This window comes from Chinchilla lanigera, unplaced genomic scaffold (genome assembly GCF_000276665.1).
Source record: "Chinchilla lanigera isolate Chin_1 unplaced genomic scaffold, ChiLan1.0 scaffold00096, whole genome shotgun sequence".
NCBI lineage: Eukaryota > Metazoa > Chordata > Mammalia > Rodentia > Chinchillidae > Chinchilla > Chinchilla lanigera.
Window position 1 is genome coordinate 5,754,999 of NW_004955497.1, and position 25,868 is coordinate 5,780,866.

Consider the following 25,868-nt stretch of genomic DNA (forward strand, 5'->3'; position numbering starts at 1 on the left):
GGCCGGGAGCTCGCGCGTGCGTCGGGAAACCGCGTCCGGCGGGAGGCGCGGTGCCGGCGTGCCCCGTTCCGCCCTCCCGAGGGCGCGGTCGCAGAGCCCCCTAGAGTCCGCGTTCCCCGCTGCTCTGCTTTCCGCGCACCTTTGCGCTCGGCGTCGCGTGTGGGCCGAGCCTGGCGAGAGTGCACCAGACAGCCTGTTCATCTCTCCTGACTGCCCCGCGTAACCTACTAACCCCAGCCAGGCCCTTGCCCTTATTGCTGGCTGGGACCTGGAAATTACAAACCCTAGTATTTCCCAAGCGCCTGTATCTGCGCCTGTTGTATGCGGTTTGCCTGCGGGGAACGCTGTTCAAAGCTTCCCAGCGCTCTTTCTCCTGCATTTTTTTCTGAAATGTGAGACTTACACAACTTGCCCTTAATTAAGACCCTGGCTAGGTCTACTCCTGTCTTACACAGGGCCTTCTGACACGCTCATTATCCAGATGACCTAATCACTGGTCAGTGCTCACACTGCTGTTAAACTCATCCTCCGTTCCATCATTGTTTGGTTTGGTTTGGTTTGGTCATACTGGGGAATTGAACCCAGGACCTTTGTATTGACCTACATTTTTATAAATTTTGAAACAGAAGTGGCACACGCCTGTAGTCCTGGCACTCAGGAGGCTGAGGCAGGAGGATCATTGCAAGTTCAAGGCCCGCCTGCACTGCATCGTGAGACCCTGTCTCAAAAAGCCAAATAAATAAATAAATACATAAATTTTGAAACAGAGACTCAGTCACTAAGTTACTCAGGAAGATAGTGAACTTGCCGTCCTCCTACCTAAGCCTCCCGGAGTGCTTTAATTGCAGGTATTGCATTAATTTTGGGGGAATTACTACATCCCCATCATTATGCTGGGTGCAAGGCAACAAACAAGAAGCAGGCCTTAGCATCAGTGTAGAGAGGTAATGTGGGGATTTATACAAATCAGCATATCGATACAGTTGATAAGACAAACGTGTAAGTAAAGCAGTCTATAAGATCTGTTAAACTGTTACATACCCCTTGCTGGCTGACCTTGCACTCTCGAGCTGCTTGAAGTTCCTCAACAATTTATGAACTCCTAAGCAACCCCGTGATGGTCAATGTCATTCTCAATTTGCTTGCCTTACGGATGCCGAGGAGATTAGTAAAGCACAGTTCTGTGTGTGTCCGGGTGGGCCACGGGGACATGACCTTGGGGACTGTGTCTGGCTCTTCCTCTGCTTCCTTGATACCGTGAATTGAGCAGCTTTCCTGTTCCCTTTCACCTTGATGCTTCTGCCTTGGAGCTAGCGGATTAAGGCCTAAAATTGCTGATGCTGTGAGCCAAAATACACCTCTTTTTCCTGTAAGCCGTGTGTATCAGGTATTTGTCTCGGCAATGAAAAGCTAATCCAAAGGTGATTGATTAAATATGTGGATAAAAATTGAAAGTTAGTGAAAGAGTACTTCCAAATGACCACTAAAGTTTGCTGATCACCAGAATAACAAGAGCTGTAAACTAAATATAGAAGCCTTGTTAGGCATGGTGGTGCACTACTGTAATCCCAGCACTCAGGAGGCCGAGGCAGGACGATCGCCATGAGTTTGACGCCAGCCTGATGTATATAGCAAGATCCTGTCTTCAAAAAACAAAACAAAACCTGAAGCATAACCAAGGGATTAAATTTGGAATCAAGATGTCTAATTCATCCATTAGTGGTCCCTATTTCTTCCTACCCCACCCACCCTAAAGCCCCTAGTAATTACTAATCTACTTTCTGTCTCCGTGTATTTGCCTATTTGAATATTTCAAACAAATGGAATTAAGTATTATGTGCCCTTTGGAATCTGGCTTTGTCCACTTAATGTAAGTTTTTATGGATCATCATGTAGTATTTTATACTGCAACGGCAAGCAGAAACACCAAAACAACACCCAGGATTTGAAGGCATATTTATTTTACATCGACGGGCACTGATTGAGATCATTCCCAAAATATCATGCCCTGAAGCCTCACGGAGGGAGACTTTTATGCGATTGCAAAGGGGAAATACAGAGGTAGAGAACTTGGCTGTCTTTGGTTCTTACAGTGTGCATCACAGTGACCAGCTGTGTATTACAGTGACCAGAACTTCAGTAAAAACTATTACCTGGGCAACTAAGAAACTGAAGTATACTGGCTGGGGGGCCATTTTCTGCCTTGAGATTTTAGTCCTTTTCTCTGTATGAAACTATCCTCACACACTCTCCTGATAATGAGTCTTGGGTTGCTGGTTCAGAAACAGGACCCGAAACAAGGATTCTTGTTCTAGTGTCTTCTTAGATGAGGGCTCTTTAGAAAAGGAGAAGCAGGGTTGACAAGAAAACAAGAAATAAAAATTAAAAAAAAAAGAAGAAAACAAGAAATAAGCGGGAGCCTCCACTCATCCTACAGAATTCATTTCCAGGTGTGGCCCATAACGCCAGCTTTGTGTCCCTCCATGCCAGTCTGTTACTGGGTGAGATCTTAAGGGGCAGGCAGAGGCATCATTGCCTCATGGGTGAAGGGGCTTCTGTTTTAGCCAAGGAAAATTCTCCAGAGAAGGAGGCAGCCGGATCACTACCCATCGCTAACAGCAGCTGGACTGTGGATACACAAAGTGCTTGTAACGTGCATATGGGCAAGGCGCAGGAGCGCTCGCCCACCCAGTGTTGCCTAGATCGTGTGTTTCTCACATGATGTTTACCTGACAAGCTTCTCCAGAGATCCTTTTTTCTTCTTGCTGTGAACTGAACCCTGGGCCTCACACTTGGTCTCCCACTGACCTATATCTCCAGTTAGTTTTTATTTTAAGACAAGGTCTTGCTAAGTTCAGGCTGGCTTTGAACTTGAGACCCTCCTTCCTCAGGCTGTCAAGTAGCTCGGGTTGTAAGGGTGTGCCACTGTTGTCAACCTCTCCAGAATGCTTGTTTTAGTTTTGTCTGTCTGTTTTTTGAGACAGTCTTGCTTTGTGGTGACCTTGCAGGCTGACCTTAAACTCATGGCAATCCTCCTGCCTCAGCCTCCCAAGTGCTGGGATTACAGGCGTGCGCCACCACACCTGGCTTTCAGAATTCTGATTAGTAACAATTTCTGGGAAGGTTTTATAAGAAAAGGGCAATGGGATGAGCTATATTCCCCACTGCTGCAGTTGGTTCAGCACCATAACTGATATTCATTATCTCCACTACCCTCCCTGGATTCCCCTCCACTTCAGCTAGCCCTTCTGCACAGGCAGTGACTTGACTGATATATGAACTGGGCACTCATCCCTAAGGGACTTAAGACCCTGGTTATCAGGCTGTGATTACTGCACTTGCCTGTTTAAATTTACAACTTCCCTGGGGAATACCAAGGACTGCTCACTGAATCTCCTGAGTACCCAGTAGATCCTCTGCCCTCATTATGTAGCACCAGCCTTCACCTCCTTCTGAGAGTGTGCACACTGATCTTCTGGCATTAGGAGCCCACGAGCCACCAGAGAGCAGCTACAGCTCTAACCCCTTGCTCTGTTTTCTGACTGGAGTATCCCACATCTGTCAGGACCTGTAGGCTAGTAGGGCCTAAAGTGACAAGAAGGAAACACAGATTCCCCAAACGTATCACTGTGGGAGATGGCGAGCAGGGCACACCTACTTAAAAAAAAAAAAAGCTGAATCTCAGTACCCAGGTACACTATGAACTGAGGAGATAGCACCGTACAGTGGGCAATGGTTTAAGGAGTTACCCACAGGTGTCATTTCTAAGGTGGAGGTCAGATCTCAGTGATTTACCAGCACCCAGTATCATGACTCTTACCAAACTGAGAGTTTCCCAGGGGTGTAGCATGTCCAGTGGATCCTACGGTCAAGTACCTTCTTGCTAGAAAGTGAGTCTCTTGGTCTGAGATCTCAGCAGCATGTGAGATCCTGTATCTGAACATGAGACATCCTCTTAGTCCTTGGATAATGGTGAGGCAATGTGAGTGGGAAAAGCAAACCCATACTTGCCAAAGCCAGTCCTGATGAAGGGTGCTCTTTGCAGTGGGAAGGGGCCAGGGTAACTGATGTTCAACCCAGCAGCTCTTTGGCCTTGTTGAGAGCCCATGTGTTGGTCTCTGTTATCTACAGGTCAGTCAATAGCAGTAGCACTACATTATCAGCATGGATCGAGTACAAGCTGATTGTCCCAGGCCTAGCCCCATCTCCGCCTCCAGTGCTACTGCATTCACGAGCCAGTTGTGCAAGAGCTAGGGTAACCATAAAGGCTGCCCGATATCTACAGGCCTAGGCATCCTGTCTGTTTGGCTGGTTAATGCCACACCTAAAGTGGAAACTCTTACGAGCATTACGTGCTATAAAAGATCCTCACACTATACACCCTCCCAAGGTACGTCCGCTTGCTTTTCTCCAGCCTTCCCCCTCTTCTTCCAGACCTCTGACCAAGAAGCTCGGTGAGCTGGCACTTGTCACTGTCCATAAGTGTACCCTTACCTTAGCCACCGCGGTCTCCAAAGACAGTTGATGACTAAGCGCACTGCCCGAACCCTGCCAAGGGGGAAGATGTTCCTTCCGAATCTCAAGCTGACCTACCCATGAACCAAACATGACTGTTTTTCTTTCTGCCCAGCAGTCATGGGGAACCACCCCCGAAGCCATAGCTTAGGGTTAAAGGAGAGGCATCGGCACAACAGTGGCAGATGACATGGGGGTCTCAGCCACCTGTTTGTGAAGCTACCTTACACGTGCTCTGATCCTCATTGAACTGAATTACAGATCTATTGGATTCCTTACGGAGGGCGGCTGCATCTGCATGAATGTATGAACACGACTTGCGATCACTTAATGCTGTACGGTCACTTGGTGTCCCATGGGCAGATCTCAGTGATTTACCAGCACCCAGAATCATGACTGGAGCTGTTATGTAGTTCTCTGCAGCAGATGGCCATGGCCTTGCTCCAGAATCCTGTGGTCTGTGCTCTGACTCGTCTACAGGGGCTTGCCAGAAGCACCACATGGCATGTTTATGTAGTGCCATGGGATCTGCTGACTCATGTGGCCAAGAGACAGGGCTGCTTGTACCACAGAATGTACCTACTGGAGAGCTCTTTGTTATTCTGGCCTTACCTAAAGACCGGCAGCTTTTCAAACCACCTGATAAATGTATTGCCAAGTGCTGTGAATAGGCTGCCTCCAAGACCTTAGGAACCCTACCAAACATTCTGGTTTTCTTGCTAGTAAATATGCAAGTTACAAGCATTTGCCTTGCACTTTGGAGGGGATGTTCCAGAATGCCCAAGACCACTAGATCCTTAAAAAGTTCACTGGTACGCAAAGCTCCTGAATCTTGGTACCTGTATCTCCCACTCCCTGGAGTAGATATATCTTACCAACATATACAGAGTACTTGCTAGTTACCGAAGGACTAGTTAGCACAGTGTCACCAGAATAGCAACTAGTACAGTGTTCTGCTGGATATCGAGGTTGTCCAAGTGCCTTTGGATAATAAGTGACAGACAGCAGAATAATTAACATTGCCCTGGGGCAAGGGTATATTCTGTCCATGCCACCTGGGTACAAGCTGCTTATGATCCTTCTTCCTGGATATAGAAAAGAACACACTGAAATCCCACTCCCACACAAATTTGTCTGTTTGAGAAATGTGCAAGTTTTGTCCTTTCTTTGTAGCTTTTCATGTTTTTTTATTTTAGGCAGAATTTTTTTTTTTTTTTTTTGGTACCAGGAATTGAACTCAAGACCTTGTGCTTCCAGGCAGGCACTGTGCCACTGAGCTGTATCCCCAGCCCTATTTTTTTTTTTTATTTTAGAGAGAAACAAAAAAAATAACAAAATAACAACAATGAATATACAAACAAAACAATACCAAAAAAATAAAAATACAGGATTCCAAAACAAGATGATAGGAATTAACAATGGCCGTTATATTACATATTGTGTTGTGGTTTTTTTTGTACCGGGAATCAAACTCATGACCCTGCACTTGCCAGGCAGGTGCTTGTGCCACTGAGCTAAATCCCCGGCCCCTACATATTGTTATCTTCAACGAAGTTGCTCCTATTACCAGATGTAAGAATGCAAGATTGATTGAACAATGAAAGACAATAGAAAGTAATAAAAAGACAGGGGCTGGGGATTTAGCTCAGCGGCACAGCACCTGCCTGGCAAGTGCAAGGCCGTGAGTTCGATTCCCAATACTGGGGAAAAAAAAACCCCAAAATAAACAAAAAAAGAGAAAATAATAAAAAGACATTAGAAACAATACAGAGTTTCATTAAACAAGGTGGTAGGAATTCAGCAATGGTTGTTATATTGCATATTGTTGTCTTCAAATTAATTGTTCCAATTACCAGATATAAACATGCAAAATCAGTCAAGAGAGTAAAAAAAATTTAAGCATTAACTATTCCTTTTAGTAAACCAATAGACATCAGCAATACACTTATCTCAGCTATCCTTGTATGTACATATATATTTTTTCTTTTAATTTTTTTATTTTAAAGATAAAAGAACCAAAACATATTAACAAACATGCAGACATAAACAAAACACCTAAAAACAATACAAACAATATAGAATTTCAGACAAGGTGATAAGAAATTAACAATGGTTGTTGTATTACATATTGTTATCTTCAAATTGGCTATTCAGATAAACAAATATAGCATATAAGAATGATCAAACAATTAAATATCAACTGCTCCTTTCAAGAAAGCAATAGAAATTAGTAGTACAATTATTCTTTGTTGTTTTGTAAATATATAACTTTTAAGGGTATCATTTGACAATTTCTTTTTTTTTTTTTTTTTCTGGTACCAGGAATCGAACTCATGACTTTGCACTTGCCAGGCAGGGACTGTGCCACTGAGCTAAATCCCCAGCCCCCTATTTGATAATTTCTTAAACATAGGCATACTCCCATATACCACTATCCCAATAAAGAAATAGAACATTTTCAGCATTCTAGAAAGTTTCTGGTCTTGCTCCCAGCGAGTCAATATCCTCTAGTGATAACCACCACTATGAGATGTCACCCTAGAGTGATGATTTTTGCTGGCTTTTGTACTTCATGAAAATGAATTTGTGTCTACCTTCTCTTACTCAATATCATGTCTATATTTTATTCATTTTCACTGATGTGTAGTGCTCCACTACATTCTATAATAGTTGTCTAATTCTACTATTGATAGATATTGGGGTTATTTTCTTTTTAATCTTATAGTAATGTTCTCTAAACATTTCTGAGCATGTCTTTTGTTTTAAAAGATACACATTTGCAAATCAATAGCTATAGGTAGTACCAAAGCTATAATAACATGCTCTAGTAAAGATAAGAAATCTGGCAAAGCAGCTCCCATGGGGCCAATATTTGGTTAAATTCATAGCAGTCTCCTGTCCTACACCATGATCCACCCAGTTTTGCACAAATCAGATTGGAAAACTAAATGGTATTATGATAAGAAGCACAAATACCTGCATTCTTTGCATCTCTGTGGTGATGTTAATCTTCTAGCCTGCATTATTGTTTTTGATTTACTGTTTTAGTAGGAGAGAGGCAGTTTCAGGGAATTCTACTTGGATTTTCCTACCACAATAGCTCTTGTTCTACAGCCCAGGGAGCCAATGTGAGAATTCTGCCTGCCGCTTTAAGGACTTTCCGTTCTCCGTGAAGGAACCAGGGAGCTAACCACAGGCTGGGCCGTGGACTCAGTGAACCTGCTGTAGATTAACCCGGATCAGAGCTCTGGTTATTACCTGGCTCCCATTCAGTTCCTGCTCCTAAGAATGCAGCTTCTTTTCCAGCTGATGAGTTGAGTTTAGGAAATGACTCAGGCCTGGAAACATGACAAGAGATCCTGACTTTCCATGGGGCTGCCTGTCAGCCTTCTGCTAACCTCCGATTAATTCTGAGTTATCTGCTACTGTATGTGCATTTAGCACAGTCTTTCTGGCTGCTCGTCCCTCTTGCCCCTAGAAGCATCTATCCTATTAGTCCTCTCCAGACATCCTCAAAGGTTGGTCCTCCTGGCTGACACTCTGCCCTAGCTGTCCACTGCACAATTAGGTGGTTCTAATAGTTAGGTACTTCTGATACTAAGTGCTATCACCTGGCCCCTGCTATTCTAGCATGCTCAGATCCCCTTTACCACCAGAAGCCTGACTGTCACAGCACCTCTTACCATCGGCACTAGCTGCAGAGGGCAGCTTCTCTGACATGCTGATGCCACTTTCACTGTAATTTCTTGCTGCGTTGGTTACCTTAAAACTTCCTGAGGAAAGTAACCTCTCCTGGGCTTTGTGGTTGTACATAGTAAGCGCATCTTGGCATGCCCTCGTCCCTGAGCTTTTTGATCCTGTTAGTCAGCTTTCTGTAACTATGACAACGTACCCAACAAAGTCAATTTATAAGAAGGAAAATATTCATTTTGGGTCACATTTTCAGGGGTTTTCACCCACGGTCAGTTGGCCCTGTTGCTTTGCTTCTGTGCCGGCACCGCACATCGTGGTGGAAACCTGTGGTGGAGGCGACTGCTCACCTCAGGGCGGCCTGGTAGTGAAGAGAGAGGAAGTGGTTAGCGTCCCAGTACCCCTCCAGGGCACGCTCCTGATGATGCAGCCTCACTCCACCAGGCCTTGCCTCCTGAAGGTTCCCCCGTATCCGGCACCGCAGGCTGATGACCAAGCTTTAACACCTTGGCCGTTGGGAGACATTTAAGATACAAACCATAGCAGTCTGTGTGGCAATTCTGCCCTCTCTGTTTCAATTCACGTACCCTGTTTTTTCCGAGCTCCCAACAATTACCCAGCAGCATAATGGAAACATTCCTGAAGCATTTTACAGGGAATTAACTCCTGTGTCCCGGGACCATGGCCCCATATTGCTAAGTTTTCCCTCACCTAGCTTTATGTTCTACACTATGTTCCCACACCCTCATGGTTCCTTCCAAGCTTTTCTTGGGTTTGGCTGGTGTCATTTATCCAAGGCCAGTCATGCTTTTCCCCTTCCCACTTTTAGCATGGCGGGCACTACCCAGTTGAGTTGTGGTGAGATGCAGCCCCCACACACTTCAGTCTCGGTCTGGTGTCCAAAACTGGCAAGTGGGAAGTGTGAAAGCATTGTCTTATAAATGCCTTTTTCATTTGAGACTTTCGCAGGACAGGATACATTAGTCTTTTCATTACCATAACAAAATGCCACAAGCTGGCTAATTTCATGAATAAAATTCATTTAAATCACAGTTTTGGAGGCCAGAAGGCAAAACTGGATAGAGACCACATGTGTTCAGCTCCTGGGGAGGGCTTGAATGCAGATGACATTGCAACGGCGGAGGTAGATGTGGGTATAGAATCATGTGGGCACATGGTCACATGTGGACACAGGCGGCCAGAGAGGGGCTCAGGGTCAGGCTTAGGTTTATGAGAACCCACTGGAGGAGATCAGCATTACCTTCTGAGGGCAGCACCTTCAGTGAGCTGGGGACCTCTCTGTAAGCATCATCTCTTAAGGGTCCCACACCTCTCACACTGCCACCCTGGAGACCACGCTTGCAATACATGAACTCTTAACAAAGCACATCTGAACCAGGGCATAAGCAAAGAGGGAATTATCTTCTAGCCAAAGAACAGGATTGACTCTGCAGGCCTAATGCTTCAGGGAAACGCGGGGGTTCCAAGGCTGCATCTACCCAGCAATGAAGTTCGTTCGCATTTCATAGCTGAAGGTCTCGCTGCTCTCCTTACAGGACTCTGCCTTTAGCCTAGAAGATCTGCCTTGATGGGGTGTTTAGTCTTTTCTGCAAGCCTTTATTGCGGTACAAGTCAGACTTGTGCCTGCTCTTCCACTCCATCTGTTCTCCAGCAGGAGCTGAGTCTCCTTGGCGCTCCCACCTCACCTTTCATTCATGATCAGCTACGTGAACCTGATATTTTCTCTCTTGAAAGCACCAGTGCTGCCAGGGAGCAGCCATCTATTTCTATGGTGTCCTCAATAACCACTCTCCAGTATCTCAAAGACCAGCCCCACCGCACTGGCCACTGCAGTCCCTTCTACCTGCAGCACATTTGAACACACCACAGGGGAAGGTTGCTGTCACATGCCGGGATCTGTTGGTAACGCGCTGAAGCGCTCATGGCTAACTGTCCAGCGAACGCACAACTCTAGAAGTCCATCCTGCTCCCTGGCAGTCCTCTGGGACATGAGGAACTTAGGTCAGACTCCTTAGAAATAGAATCTGAGTCAGCGATTCATTGATGGCATACCCTCCAGGAAAAATCTTTCAGTAATGCAGGAGGAAGGACAAGATGGAAAAAGAGTGCAAGAATTTGCTAAGATCTATCCTGGACTTCGGAGATTTATTTAGGAGAACTTATCTTATTTCCCCCTGCCTGAAATCATCAGTCTCCTCTTTTGGAGTCATCTCTCACTGATCTGAGCCTCTGCTATGTTTTCCTTCTGTGTTTATGTGTGTCTTTCACTTATAACACATATTATAATTGTTTCTCTACTTTCTGTTTATATGAATGGAATAAAACAAAAGAGTTGCCAGGTGTGGCAGTGCAGGCCTGTAACACCAGCACTTGGGAGCCTGAGGCAGGAGGAGTGCTGTGAGTTCGAGGCCAGCCTGAACAACATAGTCAGACCTTGTCTCAAAAAAGAAAAAGGAAGAAAAAGAAAGAAAAGAGTTTTCCAAAATGCACAATGCATATGGCACCCTCTTAGTAATGGTCTCAGGGTGGAACAATAGGAAAAATATGCATAGAGAGAGAGAGAACATATAGAATATATCACACACACACACACACACACACACACACACTTTTTAGCTCCCCAAGAGATTGCTATATACATTCAGTCCTGCTCTAAACACTTTAATATTCACTATCCCAGTGATTCTAAATTCTTCATATTACAATTCCCTAAGGAGCTTTAAAAATATTGATGCATGAACCCAGTTTTCAAAACACTCAGATTCATTTGACCTGGGATGGGGCCTGGGAATCAGTGATTTTTTAAAAATCCCCTAGATTATTCTAATATGCTGTGGAGCCAGGTGTGGTGGCGCATACCTGTAATCCCAGCACTCGGGAGACTGAGGCAGGAGGATCGTTGCAAATTCAAGGCCAGCCTGGGCTACAAAATGAGCTCAAGGCCAGCCTGAACTGCATACTGAGACCCTGTCTCAACAAGACAAAATATAATAATAATAATATGCAGTGGGATGGAGAAACACTGGTTGGGCTATGATGTCTTCAGGGTGGAGCCCTAGTTTTATTCCTCTTTAGATATATTTCCAGGACCTGTTTTAGTGCCTGGAGTAGGCATGCAATAAATACTGAATGAGTGAATACACGATTGACAAAAATGAGAGATAAATGCAGTTTCTCCCTATGTTTGGTATAAGCTGACATTTAACAACACTAAATCACATTTATAAATAAAATTGACCAGAGCTACTTTTCCATTTTCATGATCACACCCTTGAACCATGATGCACAGAGATGACGCCAGTGAGTCACAAATACCCTTAGATAAGATTCCAGAAACTCCTCACCCTTCTTGGCTTCAGCCTCTAAAGTAATTAAGGTCAAGAGTTACCAAGTTATATTCAGAACTATGAAAAAAATAGCCTTGACAGAGAAGTTAAAGAGTAAAACCTAACCATGTTACTATAAGAGACATCAGAGCCGAGTGCGGTGGCATAAGCCTGTAATCCCAGCACTCAGGAGGCTGGGGCGGGAAGACTGTCATGAGTTCAAGGCCAGCTTGGATTACATAGCAAGACCCTGTCTCAAAACAAACAAACAAATAATAAGAGACACAAGAAGAGGAATGGACAAGTTCCTCTGAAGGTCAATGTCAAAGGGAAAAGGACGCAAATATCTTTGAGGACCCACAGCAGCTAATTCAGAGCAGCCCAGGGGCTCAGAAAATATTGCTGAAAGCCAAGCAAGTGGGCATGGGAGAGAGGGCGGCTGGAAGGGAAGTTGGCTCACATGCAAGTAGTCATGAGTGCCCTGTTGAAATTATCTTTTTAAATGTGAAAGACAGTATCTGCAAGAAAGGAGCGTGAACCAGGCTGGCAGAACAGGAGCTGAGGACATAAAGCTTCAAGGACAGAGTTGTCAAGTGGGAGAATCGAGAGAACTAGAAAAAACAAGGCATGAAGTCATCGCACAGCTAGAAAGCGAGCGCATGGACAAGTGGCATTCAACTGTGTATTTTTTTTAATGAGGGCTAATTGTTCCAAGAGAAGGCACAGACGTTAAAGGACCTACGCTAAATTCCTCAAAAATCTTCCAGGGAAATGTTAGCATTATTATTACGCAGACTGTTTGCCCTATGCCAGGTTCTCCAGGGAACCCTTTAAGTGAAATCTCCTTAACCCTCACAACAATCCTACAACCTTGGAAAATTCTTCTACAGCTGTAGAGCAAATATGAACACTAAAGTCAAACGAGTTTATCTAAGTCACACAGGTTCCCACAAACTAGAAATGGAGAAACTGTTGGGTTATGATTCTTTGTTTTCAGGGTCAGAGAGTTTAAAAATATTCTGATCTACTTTTCTTCTTCCTGTAGGTCACTACAGACAGACAGATAAACTGCCTGAGCAGATCAGATTGCTGTAAAATTCAAACAAATTTAAGAAGATGTGTAAGTTTATACTTTCATTGAATTGATGGTACTATGCAAAAGTTCTTAATTTATAAATAGTACTTTTTATAAATTTATTCCAATAAGCACCATTCATAATCTACAATGCCCAAGCTAGAGACAAAACATGCATGACAGTGCCCCAGATACACATAATATACTTAATCTGCAGTATATCTAAATTGGTTTTTTAAAAATTTTTATTTATGTATGTATTTATTTTTTTGAGACAGGGTCTCAGTATGCAGTTCTGGCTGGCCTTGAGCTCACTTTGTAGCCCAGGCTAGTCTCGAACTCACAACAATCCTCCTGCCTCAGCCTCCAGAGTGATGGAATTACAGGCGTGTGCCAACAGGCCCAGCTCTATTGTTAACTGTCCAAATAGGGGTTTTACTTCCTGGGACTAAGGGTGTATGTGACCAAGAAGATAGCCTGGGGAAGACTAAGGCAGAGGGAAAGAAGTAAAAGAGGAGGATTGTCTGAGACAGCTAGAAATAAAGTTCCTAATTACAAATTGATTGGACCCTCAAAGTTTGTAAGTTGCTTATTGAAATTCAGAATTTATTTTTAAAAAGGAAAAAAAAAAAAGAGACCTGTAGTGGTTTAGTTTCCAAGCAGCCCACAAAGCCTATAAATTATAATTTTGTTGACAGTTATTTTTTATTGACGTTATGCCATCCTTGATCTGTAGGGTTTTTCCTTTTCCTTTCTTTTTTTCAGTTTTCTTTGTTGTTTGTGTGACCTTAAGCAAATTACTTACTTGCCATGTGCCTCAGTTTCCTTCTCTATAATATTAGGGTAACCATAATATTTACTTCATCCTGAGGATAAAATGAGTTAATGCTTTGCACATGGAAAATATTCAATAAATAATGGCTATTATTATTTTTATTCTCATATTATTATCATCTCTCTTAGGTTGGTGTATTCATCCATTTTGTGTTGCCAGAACAGAATACCTGATGCTGGGGAGTTATAAAGAAGAGAGGTTTATGTAGCTCACAGCTTTGGAGACTGAAAGTCAAGGTGACCTGGGTGCTGGTCCACCTTTGGTGAGCACTGCCATAGCTACCTTGCAACATGTCAGAGTCCTATAGGTTGGATTTTAAATATCTTCCAAAGTCCACATGGTAAAGGCTTGATCCCAGAGCAGTGCTAGTGGGAGGGGCTGGAAATTTTGAGAGGTGGGGCTTTGTGGGACATCCTTGGGTCAAGGCGGCTTCCCTTAGGTCCTCAAAGGGGACGGTGGGACCCCTATCCCTCCTTCTTTCCCTCTTTGGCTTCCTGGCTCATGAGGTGAGTGGTATTGCTCCATCGCAGGCTCTTACCATGACGTGCTGCCTCACCACAGGCTGAAAGCAGTGGGGTCAACCGATCATGGACTGGAATCTTCAAATTGTGAGCCAAAAACAACCTTTTTCTATTCATAAGTTGATTATCTCAAGTATTTTGTTACAGTCATAGAAAACTAACTCATACACAGAGAAACTGAAAGGGAACTGGCTGTATCAGAAAGGGCCAGGTGATGGGGTGGCCTTGATTTATAACACCCTGCTCTCCTGAGAATTAAGCTACTCTGTAGGCTAGCACTTATCCATTCAGAAGGAGAATGGTACCTTCACAACCTAACTCCTAGGGCCATACTGGGAACCAAGCCTCTAGCAAATGAAGCTTTGGGGGTCACATGCAAGCCATAGTCAAGCCATAGCAGTTGGTTAATATCTCCCCTCATCAGGGCAAAATCTTAGACAAGGGTTCATGTGAAAATGATTTAGTCATGAAGTGTTCCCTGGAAAAAAACAGTAAGGGAGTAGGGGAATTCAAGAAAGAAGGAAAGGAACCTAAACCAGGGTACAATCTTCATTTTCACAGAGATTCCATCAAATTCGGAGGGGAGACAGGAGACAGGGTCGTCCCAGTCGGGGGCTGTTAGAGCTGGAGTATTAGTTCTCATACCCACAGCCATTAATGTGGGAGTTCCCAGACAGATTTGTGCATGAAAGGCAAAGTATGTTCCATGAGCTCAGGGCAGCCCCATAAAGAAATAAAGCAACCTGAGGTGATAAGTCAAAGCTCTGATGACATCTACTACATCATCATCACCACCACCACCTCCTCCTCCCATGAAACACACAAATCCGTATTGTGTGAAAGGCATTGTGTCAGGTTCTAGAGATTAAGAGCTGTAAAACACAGTCCTTGCCCTTCCATACCTTAGGATCCTTTAAAAGAGATAGGATAAACGCAGGAAGATAAAAGAAGTCTACGCTAAGTGCCAAATGAGTGTGACCAAGACAGGTTTTAGAGGAGTGCATCAGCATTGAGTGGTAATACCTGCGCTGGCTCTCAAAAATGGGTCCAATCTGGATGAGTAAAGCAGAAAAGGAGAGTGTTGACAGGGAAAGCAGCGGAATGATGAACATTACAGGGAAAATCAGTGAACTTGTTTGGGTGTGGTAGTTCTCAGTTCTGAGAGCAATCAGAATAACGGCTCCCCTCTGCCCTGATGAATTCTTAGTCTAGACAGCCTTACAACCCCACATTTCCTATGCCATTCTGAGCCCTTTTCAGGCTCCCGTCCTGCATAACTACCTCTTCCCGCCGCTCCTGGCCAAGGCCCGGCTGCTGGGGTGGTCTATGAACTCCCAGGAGAGAGAAAGTGGGACCCAGGGCGGACAGGGAAGCTCCGCCCAGGCCTGGGAACATGAACGCTGATCAGATCAACAAAGAGTTTCTGTCCCATTCTGCTATGCGTGCTTTTCTGGAGCCAACAGATGAGAAAGAGAGGATGAGAGAGGCGGCGGTCGTTTCCCCTTCAGCTCTGCTACCTCATGCTGCAGCCTTTCCCTCCTTGGAGAGCAGGATCTTGCCCTCTTTTCTCTCTTTCTGGTGCTTACTCCTGGGGCTCCGTGTGGTACACAGTGAGGAGGAGAGACTTACATTCATCATTAAATGAATGGAGTTGCGGCTCATCTGTGGAAGCAAGCCTAGAGATTCCTTCCCCTGCTTCCCTCTAAACAATCCAAAGAAAGTTGAATACTAGGCAGCACCTCCAAAGCTATTTCCTTTCGGAAACAATCTAGTAAAATAGACACTCCAGTCCTGAGGCTCTCTGAACAATTAGGGATAGCGCTGTGCTGCTGCTGCTGATCTCCTCCCTTCTCAGGAGACGCTTCCTCAATTGTGAGGACTTTTGCTGTGAACCATTTGACAAAGACAGCACTCTTAAAAATTGAATCACCCAAACGTACAAGTTATATTAAAAACAAGGATGATAAGCACAAAGATATATTAAAATAACTATTATCAAAAGGACAAAAAATGTTAATAAAAGTATGGAGAAAATGGAACCATTGCACAGCACTGGTGGGAATGTAAATTGGCAAATTAATTATAGAAAAGAGTATGGAAGTGCCTCAGGGAATTCAAGATAAAATTACCACATGCTCTAGCAGTCCCACTTCTTAGTATATAGTGAGAAGAAATGATACCAGTGTCATGAAGTGATATCTATATCTCCACATTATTCACAGACAGCAAAGATGTGACAACAACCCAAGTATGTATGAATGAATAAAACAAAATGTATTGCATATATAATGAATACTGCTCATCCATATAACTAGAGGAAATCCTGACATTTGTGACAACATAGATAAACCAGGAAGACATTACATTAAGTGAAATTAACCAGATATAGAAAGACAAATACTCTTTGATCTCACCTATATGTGGAATCCAAAAAGTCCAATTCATAGAAACAGAGAATAGAAAGGTGGTTACTAGGGGTGAGGGAAATGAAGAAATGTTAATGAAAGCACACAAACTCAATTAGAAGATGAATAATTCTGAAAATCTAAGGTAAGCGGGGTATGATGGATGTGTTGATTTGGTTGTGTTAATCATTACACAGTGTGTACCTATGTGAGATCATCACTGCACACCCTGAATACATAGAATATTTGTCAATTATTGTACAATTTAAAAATAATAAGGAAGAAAGAATTGCTAGGATGATTCCCCACGTATCTCCAACATAAACCTAATACAGAAAATTGCTCTTTTATTGAATGAAAGATTGTTCATGGGAAATTGGTTAGAAGCTATCTTGGAGATATAAAAGAGTTGCTGTTGTGAAAAACTTAGCTATATACGATGGATTATTTTAATCCAATTTAACATTTCCTCTGCAAACTGCCTTAAAGTATTTTCATAAGTTGGGCTTAAGTAAATGCAGAACCTGGGTATTAGATGAAGGACTTTGAACTTGATGCTGTAGGCAATAGAAGGTCATGTAGGCCATTGCAGAGTTTTGAGTAGAGGAACAATGCAAGCAAAACAATATTTTACAACTTAAACAAGATGTAGGGTTTCAGAGCAAGAAGGACAGTCTCTTCTGGAACTTGACCTTGGCTGATGGGGGAAAGGTATTAAGAGGGAAAGAGTTCCAGAAGCTCTGGGCATGGGGTTGCATGGAAACAAATAGCCCTGGGTATCAAGTGTCAGGGGCTTGCAGAGGGTGACCTAGCCGTGCTTATGTGCAATAGCAAGGGAGCTACGTGGCACGGAGGAGAGATCCGTGGTTGTACTGGAACCGGTCAGAAAAGACTGGGCTTCCCCAGGCCTGACTAACACGGTACAGCTAGGTGCACAGTGAAACGTACTGGAACCAGAAGTCACAGCAGCGCATTTAAATCTTGAAAAAATGAACATGAAACTAAACTGTGTTCTGACCGATTACTCTTACTTTTTGTAGCAAAATAAGTTTGAACTGAAAAATCAAAAGTGATATGGTTATTTTAAAAAGGTGTTTACTAGGGAGAAAAAAGGACACAATTAGGTTATCAATTTAAGAGGTAACTTCTTGATATGTACAGACCATGAGAGCAGAACTCATCCGCAGTACAATGGAGAGCTTTTAGTTGGAAATGCCTTTAATAGGCACACTGATGGTAATCTCTTAGTTAAGACAAAGAGAAAAATTTTAACATATTACTGGTATTATTATTGTAGCTCTTCTTGCTTAGTATTCATTTAATAAAATTGTCTTGCTGTGTCTATTAAGGATGCCAGCGCTGAAGGTAGGCATTTATTTTTTTAAATTATCTTGCAAAAATGAAATGAAAAAATTTCAAGCCAGTGCTATCATGTAAAAGGGGAACTCCTGTCCTCGTGTCACTTCTTACTCAGCTTAAATATCATGGCTGTCATTTCTACTAGTCTCTTGCCAAACAGCCCTAACCTTCTCTGCCCCATTTTCCTTTCATCATACCCAGCTGGCAAGGCCTCAGCCCTGGATGAATCCAACATCTGTCCTTGCCCAGCCTCCACCTGGGCTGTTGAGTGCTGGTGATGAAAATCACACAATGGGGCAGATGGATATTGATACAAATGCATGGCTGCACCTGCAAATGGTCCCTACAATTGGCCAGAAGTCCTGCTATGCTGTTCTGCCAGCTATCCCTCCCGTTCTGCCCAAGGATTGTTTGAAACTTGTGGTCTCTTCAGATACAGATAATCATTGCTCGTTTTCCACTTTTTTCCCTCATTCATAGCAAGCACATTTTTCTTCTATTTTACAGAGAAGATGAAAGCCATCTGTGAAGAAACTGCATTCACTTTCACCAGGTCAAGAGATTTGTGTGCACCCATGCCAATGGTAGACTGAGAAACATGGCCGTAACACCTTGCACTTCCTACTATCAAAAAGTGGAGTCTGTTTGCCTATTCGCTGGCCTGGGCTGGTCTTGCAACCTGGTGTAACCAATGGGATGTGGTGGAAGTGATGTGTGAGCCCATAGCCTTTGCCTCAGGAGACCTTTCCACTCTTATAGCATGTCCACGTGATGTAAGGAAGTTAAAGCTCGACCGTCGAGAGAGGAGAAAGACCACGTACAGTAACAGGCCCATCCGATACCCAGGACCAAGGCCCTGGAAACAAAAATAAGGTCATTTTACACTCTCCAGCCTTGGCCCAGCAACTGCCTACAGTTAAGTAATGTCAGGTGACACCAACAGAAACACTTAGCCAGGCCCAACCAACCTGTGTAGTCATGGGAAAGAATTAAACTTTGTTGCTTTCTGCCATGATGTTGGGGGTCATTTGTAGAGCAGCAATAAACATGACATAACAGCTGCTATACTTTTCTGTTTTCTGCCTGTTAATTGTGGCTGTGAATAAGATGTGTCTCTTGTCCAGAACCATTCTTTCACCAGGCACTGAAGCCGTTCCCTCCTGCTATACTGTATTAGAGATATAAAGCTGTTATCCTCAGTATTTCCTTTGCAACTGGTTCCATGGGATCAACAGTGAAATACCTTCATCTCCCCCAACTAATGTTTCCTTCAGCCTCATGTCCACATTGCCTCCTCTTTGATTTTGAATTACATGGTGTAGGCCTTGTCTTTCAAATGCCCACCAGAGCGACTGTTGTGAATGAGAAGAATAACAGCTAACATGTCCTGAACACTTGCTGTGTGCCGGGCACCATGCTAAATGGTTTACCCGCAACCTCGCTTAACCTTCCCAAGGACCAACTACTACTCCTGGAATTCTACTTTTACAAAGAAGAAAACTGAGACGCAATTAAATAATACAGCTTGTCCTGTTAAGGCAGGAGCAGGTTCAAGCACAGAGCCCACAGGCCTGGTTACAGCGGTGGTTCTCTCAACCATTCTGCTGTAAGTGGACCTTCCTTCCTTGTTCCTTTGCCTTAATTCAAACTTTTCAATCCAACACAAGCGAGCTTCAACCTCCCATTCACCACTACAACACCGTTACTCTTGTCAGTGTTAACAGTCGACTGCATGTCAGTAAATCAGCGGGACAGTGTCACCCGTGGGGCGGCAAAGGCCGGTTCTTTAAAAATCTTGAGTTATTACAATGGCTTGTGACCTTCCAAAGTCCCTCAGTATAAAAATAGACGTACAGATTATCTGTGGTATTAACACTGTGTGGAAGTGGACAGTTAGGGGCAAAAAACTCTAAAAATGTTTCTTGGGGGGAAATCATTTTAAAAGAGGTTGAGGAATACTGTGATAAATTTGACAGTAATACTTTTATCTTGCTTGACTTCTTGCAAGTGTTCAGCATTACAATCCATCCTTTCCAGAGCATATTCCTCACTTGGATTTTGTGACACCATATAATCTGCTTTGCCACATGGTCTTCTGGGCTCTTCCTGTCAGTCTTTCTTCTGGGTTTCCCTCTACTCAGCCTTTGAACGTTGGAGGTCCTTGGGGATCTCCTTCTTTCCTCACTATAACACGCTTTGTGAGTGATCTCATCAACTCTTCGAGCTGCTGACTTCTAAATTCTTAATTCCAGCCCTAATCCTAATCAGCTGCCCACTAGGCATGTTCTCTTAGATTCCTGAGATAGCTCATGTTTGACACCTCCAAAATGAAATTCCTGCCTTCTCTCCCCTCCTCTCTCTTATCTCTCTCAAAATCATCCCCATCTCAGTAAGAGATATCATCTTCAGCAGTTGTCTTGATAACTGCTTTTTATTTCTCTTCCAACTGATCAGCAGGTCCTACCATCTCCCCCACTTCTATCTCTGTCTTTTTTTCTGAAAATCCATTCTTCACATAGCAGCCAGGATCATCTTTTTTCTTTTTGTTTAAACATTGGTGGGGCTGGGGAGTTAGCTCAGCGGCACAGTGCTTGCCTGGCAAGCGCAAGGTCATGAGTTCGATTCCCAGTACTGGAAGAAAAATAACAACAACAAAAAAAATTGGCATGTAATTATACCTATTTGTGGGACATAGTGTGATGATTTTATATATAGTGTAATGGTCAAATTAAGGTAATACTATATCGCCCTAAACATTGATCATGTTTAAAAATTTTTATTCACTTTTTATTAGTGCACATTTGCAGTGCAGACTCCCAATCATCTTGGGAGTATTTATGTGTACATATTATACAGCCTGTGTCTTTTTTTTTAAATCCACTTTCCTTCCCCTCCGCCACCTGCTTCCCCACCAGTCCCCCTATCACCTTTTTCATACTTGTTGATATTATTTGCCCTAGTGCATGTTATGGCACATAATATTTACATTAATTAGGGTTGTTAGGTTCCTATATATGGCATATTTTTCTTCTTATTATTTCCTCTTCTCCTCCTCACCCAACTATCCCCCCACTAGGTATCCTCCCCAAAGAGCTTAATCATCATATTACAGTGATGCTTGCATACCAATGTTTATAGCAGCACAATTTGTAACAGCTAAATCCCAGAAGCCGTCTGTACACCCACTGACAGAAGACTGGATAAACAAAACGTGGTATCTATATGTAACAGAATACTACTTGGCTATGAAAAGTAACAAATTTAAGACATTTGTAGGGAAATGGAAGCACATGGAAAACATAATGTTGAGTGAAATAAATCAGACACACAAGGGTAAACACCATATGATATCTCTCACTTGAATGAGAAAATATACAAACAAAAACTATGGTATTGGACGGGTAGAAAGGGTCATTGGATGGATCTTTTGCAATAGGGAAGTGATCCAAGGGAACAAGGGTTAGGGGCGAAGAAGAGAGAAAGGGGAAATAAGCCGATCATTTCTTTGTTGGAAAAAATTTTTTTCAGTACTGAGAAAGATTGAATACAGGGCCTTTGCACTGAGCTACACTGAGGGCCTTTTTTTATTTTTTGAGACAGAGTCTCACTAACTTGCCAAGACTGAGCTGGAACATGCTATCCTCCTGTATCAGCCTCCTAGAGTGCTGGAATTACAGACATGCGCCACCATGCCTGCCTAGGATTGAGAACTTCTAAATCCCTGTCTTCTAGTTCTTTAGAAAATACATAGCGAATTATTGTAAACTGTGGCCACCCTGATGCGCTATAGAGCAGAACTCCTTCCTTCTCTGTAATTGCATGTTGGTACTCACACCCCGGCCTCCCCCTCTCACGTGGGATCTCCCTTTGAAAGCACAAATTATGTCCGGTCACTTCTCTCTCCGTAACTTTCCATGGTTTCCCATTGGTCTAAAAATAAAACCTAAACCTCTTACTGTGGTCTGAAAGGTCTTATACGATCTGGACCCTGTCTCCTCTTTGTGCTCAGTTCTTACGACTTCCCCTTTGCCCATAATACTTCTGTCACACAAACTTTTGTGCCTCCATTCTGGCTGAAAACCTCTGCGCTTGCTTTGTGTCTGATATGCTTGGACCACTCTGTTCTCTTCTTTTACCAGGTTTTCCTCCCCAACATTCAGGTCTTAGGTTAAGCGTCACTCCTCGAGAGACACTGGCCATCTACAACCTGAAGTAATATCTCCTGGTCCCACTTTCCGTCACATTGCCCTATTTTATTACCTTTAGAATACTTAGAGCTTCTTCCTGTTCCTGCAATCTCTCTACCCTACATCTCCTATCTCTTCTGACGAAGGAACTCTCATATTCTTACATTTCCCTGTCCCTGTGACCCCATTTGGTTGGCCCAGAATAGGTTTGACCCAGGCGGACATGGCCTTCCTGTAATTTTCAGAGCTGGAATTGAGAAACAGTTTCTAATATAAAGTTGTCTAATATAAACTTCAGCAACTGCTAGTGGTTGTGCTTCCATAAATGAGTCTACAAGAGCCAATGATGCTCACCTGATGACTGGTAAAAAGTAAGTGATTTTTTCTTTTCTTCGGTCTTCTTGCAACAGTCTCCCTGTGCAGTCCAGGCTGGCCTCTAACCCCAAACGATCCTCCTGCCTCAGCCTTCCGAGTGCTGGGATTATGGGCATGCGCCACCGCGCCCAGTTCATAAGTGATGTTTGAAAGTGCGGTGGTTTTTTGTTTGCTTGTTTGAGTCTTTGGTTATTTCTAGGATCAAAATTATGCTCTGGATGTTCATGGAATTCATTCAGCAACTTTTGCATCAGTATTTCCCTTGAAAAATTAAAATGCGACACGTGCCAAATGAAACCTTTCCTTTAAAAAGCAAAAGGCTGGAGATAGTCTAATTTGCCCTTTCTTGTGCCTAGCACTGTGCTCACAGGTAGCTGCTCCATACGTGCTTTTTGACAATGAAGATGATGAACATGGCAACTGCTGAGTGGAAGGGTGGACACCTTCCATTGAGAGCATGCTGTAGTATCGAGTGGGAAAGTGGAAGTCAAAATTATAAAGAGTGGAAACGATCAGCTGTGAGGTCTACTTGGGTTTTTGCATTAACACGTCGCTAAGCACCGAGTCCTGTTGCAAAAAGCACACATTTGGAGGCAAGGTGCGAAGCGTTTTAAATGACTGTGCCCTACTTTTATCAGTAGTAAGGTCCTCTTTAACCTTTAAAGAAATCAATCTAATGGGACACATTCTGATTAAATATAATTATGTAAACTATGTGCTTGGCACTGTAGGGCATATGGAGATAATTAAGGCAGAGACTCAGTCATTACATTTATTAAAGGGCAGATTTTTAAGAAGTGCATAAAATGAATAATTATAAGGTAGCTGTGATGTTTCTAAGTAGGTTAGGCATAAAATGCAGTGGCGCCAGGGCTGGGGTGGAGGTTCATAGTCAACAAAAGCCATACTCAGTTGCAAGAATCAGGAAAAGTTTCACAAGCAAGTTGGGCATCTGAGTTGTATCTTGGAGGATGGGAAAGGCTGCAAAGGTCAGAGATAGCATGAGGAAGCATCTCAGCCCGAAGAATAGTGCAAAGGTGAAATACGCACGAAGTAGGAAGGCCGAAAGAAGGAGGTCTGGTCATGAATCAACTGAACGACTGCTGGCATCGACAGTCATAGAAATCGAGAAGTTCTGAGAACAGGGTGCTATGTCCAGTTTCAGAAATTTTGTTTGGAATAGCAGCAGAAGATCCTCTTCATGGTACAGGAGGCAGTTAAAATAAGAGGCTGATTTTTGATGAGCATGTTAACACTGGAGATATTAAATTTACAATACACATAAAGTCACATTTTATGCAAAATGGCTATGAGCATTATTGGGGCGTGGTCAGGAACGTGGACCCATGCCGGTCGCAGGCTCTACAACATGGTGGGAAATCACCAAGGAGGAAAAAAGAAAAAAGACTTCAGTATCACCTGGGGTTGAAAATCGAGTTGAAATTGAAATGACAACTCCATGTCTCTAATACGTTCAGTTCACTTAAATAACAGGTTCGAACTTCCGTCCTTCGATCTATAGGAAGTCCACTCTAGGCACATATTCTACTCAAATTTGTACAGTAATAGGTGCCATGATCCCTTCCCAGTTCATTGCTTTAGCTCTGCGACCACTTCTGATCTTGCGTCATGGAGTTTCTGGCTGCTGATTTCCTTTCTCCTCCACTCACAGACACTGACTCCACCGCCAAGACTCAGCAGAAAGGCTGGGGATCACAGCAGGAAGATGCCCTGCGGAAAAGAAACAAAACTGGATGCAGAGTTCGACGTTATTGCTCGTAATGCATTGGCTGTCCTGTAGGGGGCTGTAGTGGCTCTGTAACTTCCCGTCCAGAGACCACGTCGCGGGCATACCTCATACCACCATATCACCATATTGGTCCAACCTGGAGCGTGAATTCCTAGCTCTTACCTAGCTTCAGAGAGAAAAACAGCCCTTTCTTCAGGAGAAAAGCGGGACTTTCTCTTCCTTAGCTCAGTGCAAGGTTCCTTTCTTGACCCAAGAATATGCATAATCAGGACACTCAGTTCCCTTACAGAATTCTTACCTTCATCCAGAATTAGTATACTTAATCACTGAATAATAGTATATTAGGTAAAAATAACTTACTTTAAATCAGTGGTGAAGTCACTAATTTACTCCAAGGAAACTTATGTAGAAGAAGGCACTTTTGAGAATTTTTGTCCACAAAATTTTATCATCAGCCTTAGCAAAACGTCTGCATGGACAATTTTTGACATAAAATGTTTATTGGCTCATTAAGTTAAAAAATGTTTACCGTGCACCACAATCAAGGCATGATACTAGGTGTCAGGGAAGGTGCAAACATGGCTCCCTATTGGAATTTATAATCTAGCAAGGGAAAGAAAATAAAAGGCAAAACAATTGGACTAGTACTACGGGAAAGGTGAGGAAAAATAAGTGTTGTGAAAGTTTTAAAGTACGCAAGCGCATTTTTGCCATTAAACTAGGGAGCTTTAGTGGAAATCCCTAAAAAGTGAAAATGAAAAAACTAAACCAGACATGCAAATAAGAGGGGTAAAACAAAATGAGGGAATATTATCAAAACACTGGCATCCCTGTAGACATCTGTGTATCTTAAAGTGATTCATAAACCAATGTCCATAGATTTAGATCCATGACTGTAATAATAAGTAAAAATTGGTGTTGTTACAGGCGTAAGTGCCGAATGCTGTACTCATCACGGACTCGCTTTTACTGATGTTTGTAATGTGTGTCAGTATCTTGATGCCGTTGCGCAGCCCTTCGGTAGCTTGTGAACGCCGGGAGTACCCCAATACATAGTCTGTGAGCTGTTTACAAATAGCATATGATAGTCCCCAAAACATCTGGAGTTCGTTAAGTGGTACAAAATGTGATTCTAATACTAACTAATCTCCCCTATATTTGGATCTTTGGCTAACTTTATGCCCCAAGCGATGTCGCTGTGTGTGTGTGTGTGTGTGTGTGTGTGTGTGTGTGTGTGTGTGCGCGCGCGTGCGTGTGCGTGTGCGCGTGCGTGTGTGTGTCCCTAACTGGCTGAAACGCGTCTCAACTTGGACTACCAATCCCATCATGCAACGCTCCCTAGGCCCACCGCGTGGGGCGGAGTCGCAGAAGGGGCGGAGGCAGCGGCGGCCATTGCATTCTGGGCATTGTAGTCTGGGCCCCGGCCGCCGAAGGTGCCGGTCCACGTGGTGCGTTTGGCGGCCGCTTTGGGCAGCGGCTCCCTCGCTCCCGGGACGCAGCCCCTGGGGTGCGGGTGCCAGCGGGGGTAGCCAGCCTCGGCGGGCACCGGCCGGAGGAAGGGCCGGAGGCAGCCGGAGGCTTCGCGACGTTTTTGCGACAGCCGCGGCCGTGTTCCGCGCGGGCCCTGCCTCCGCCTCTCTGCGCGGAGGTACCGGCTGTTGTGCGGCGCTGCCTTTCTGCCCGAGTGCATGGGAGCGTGAGTGAGGGAGCGAGTGCGTGCGAGCGGGCGAGCGTGTGCGAGCGGGGCGGCGTGAGTGCGCGTGCGAGCGGGGGAGAGCCCGCCGTGGCCGCCTCGCCGCTCGCACTGCC

General features: G+C 43.9%; 1 protein-coding gene across 1 annotated transcript; it reads left to right on the forward strand.

Moving 5' to 3' along the window:
- Positions 1–23,938: 23,938 nt before the first annotated feature.
- On the forward strand, positions 23,939–25,868 carry LOC106146827 (the record flags this gene model as incomplete). The annotated part of the gene is given in 2 exon segments (XM_013505452.1): positions 23,939–24,070; positions 25,402–25,868. Coding segments are annotated over 2 exon segments (599 nt in total), but the record flags the coding sequence as incomplete, so codon positions are not given.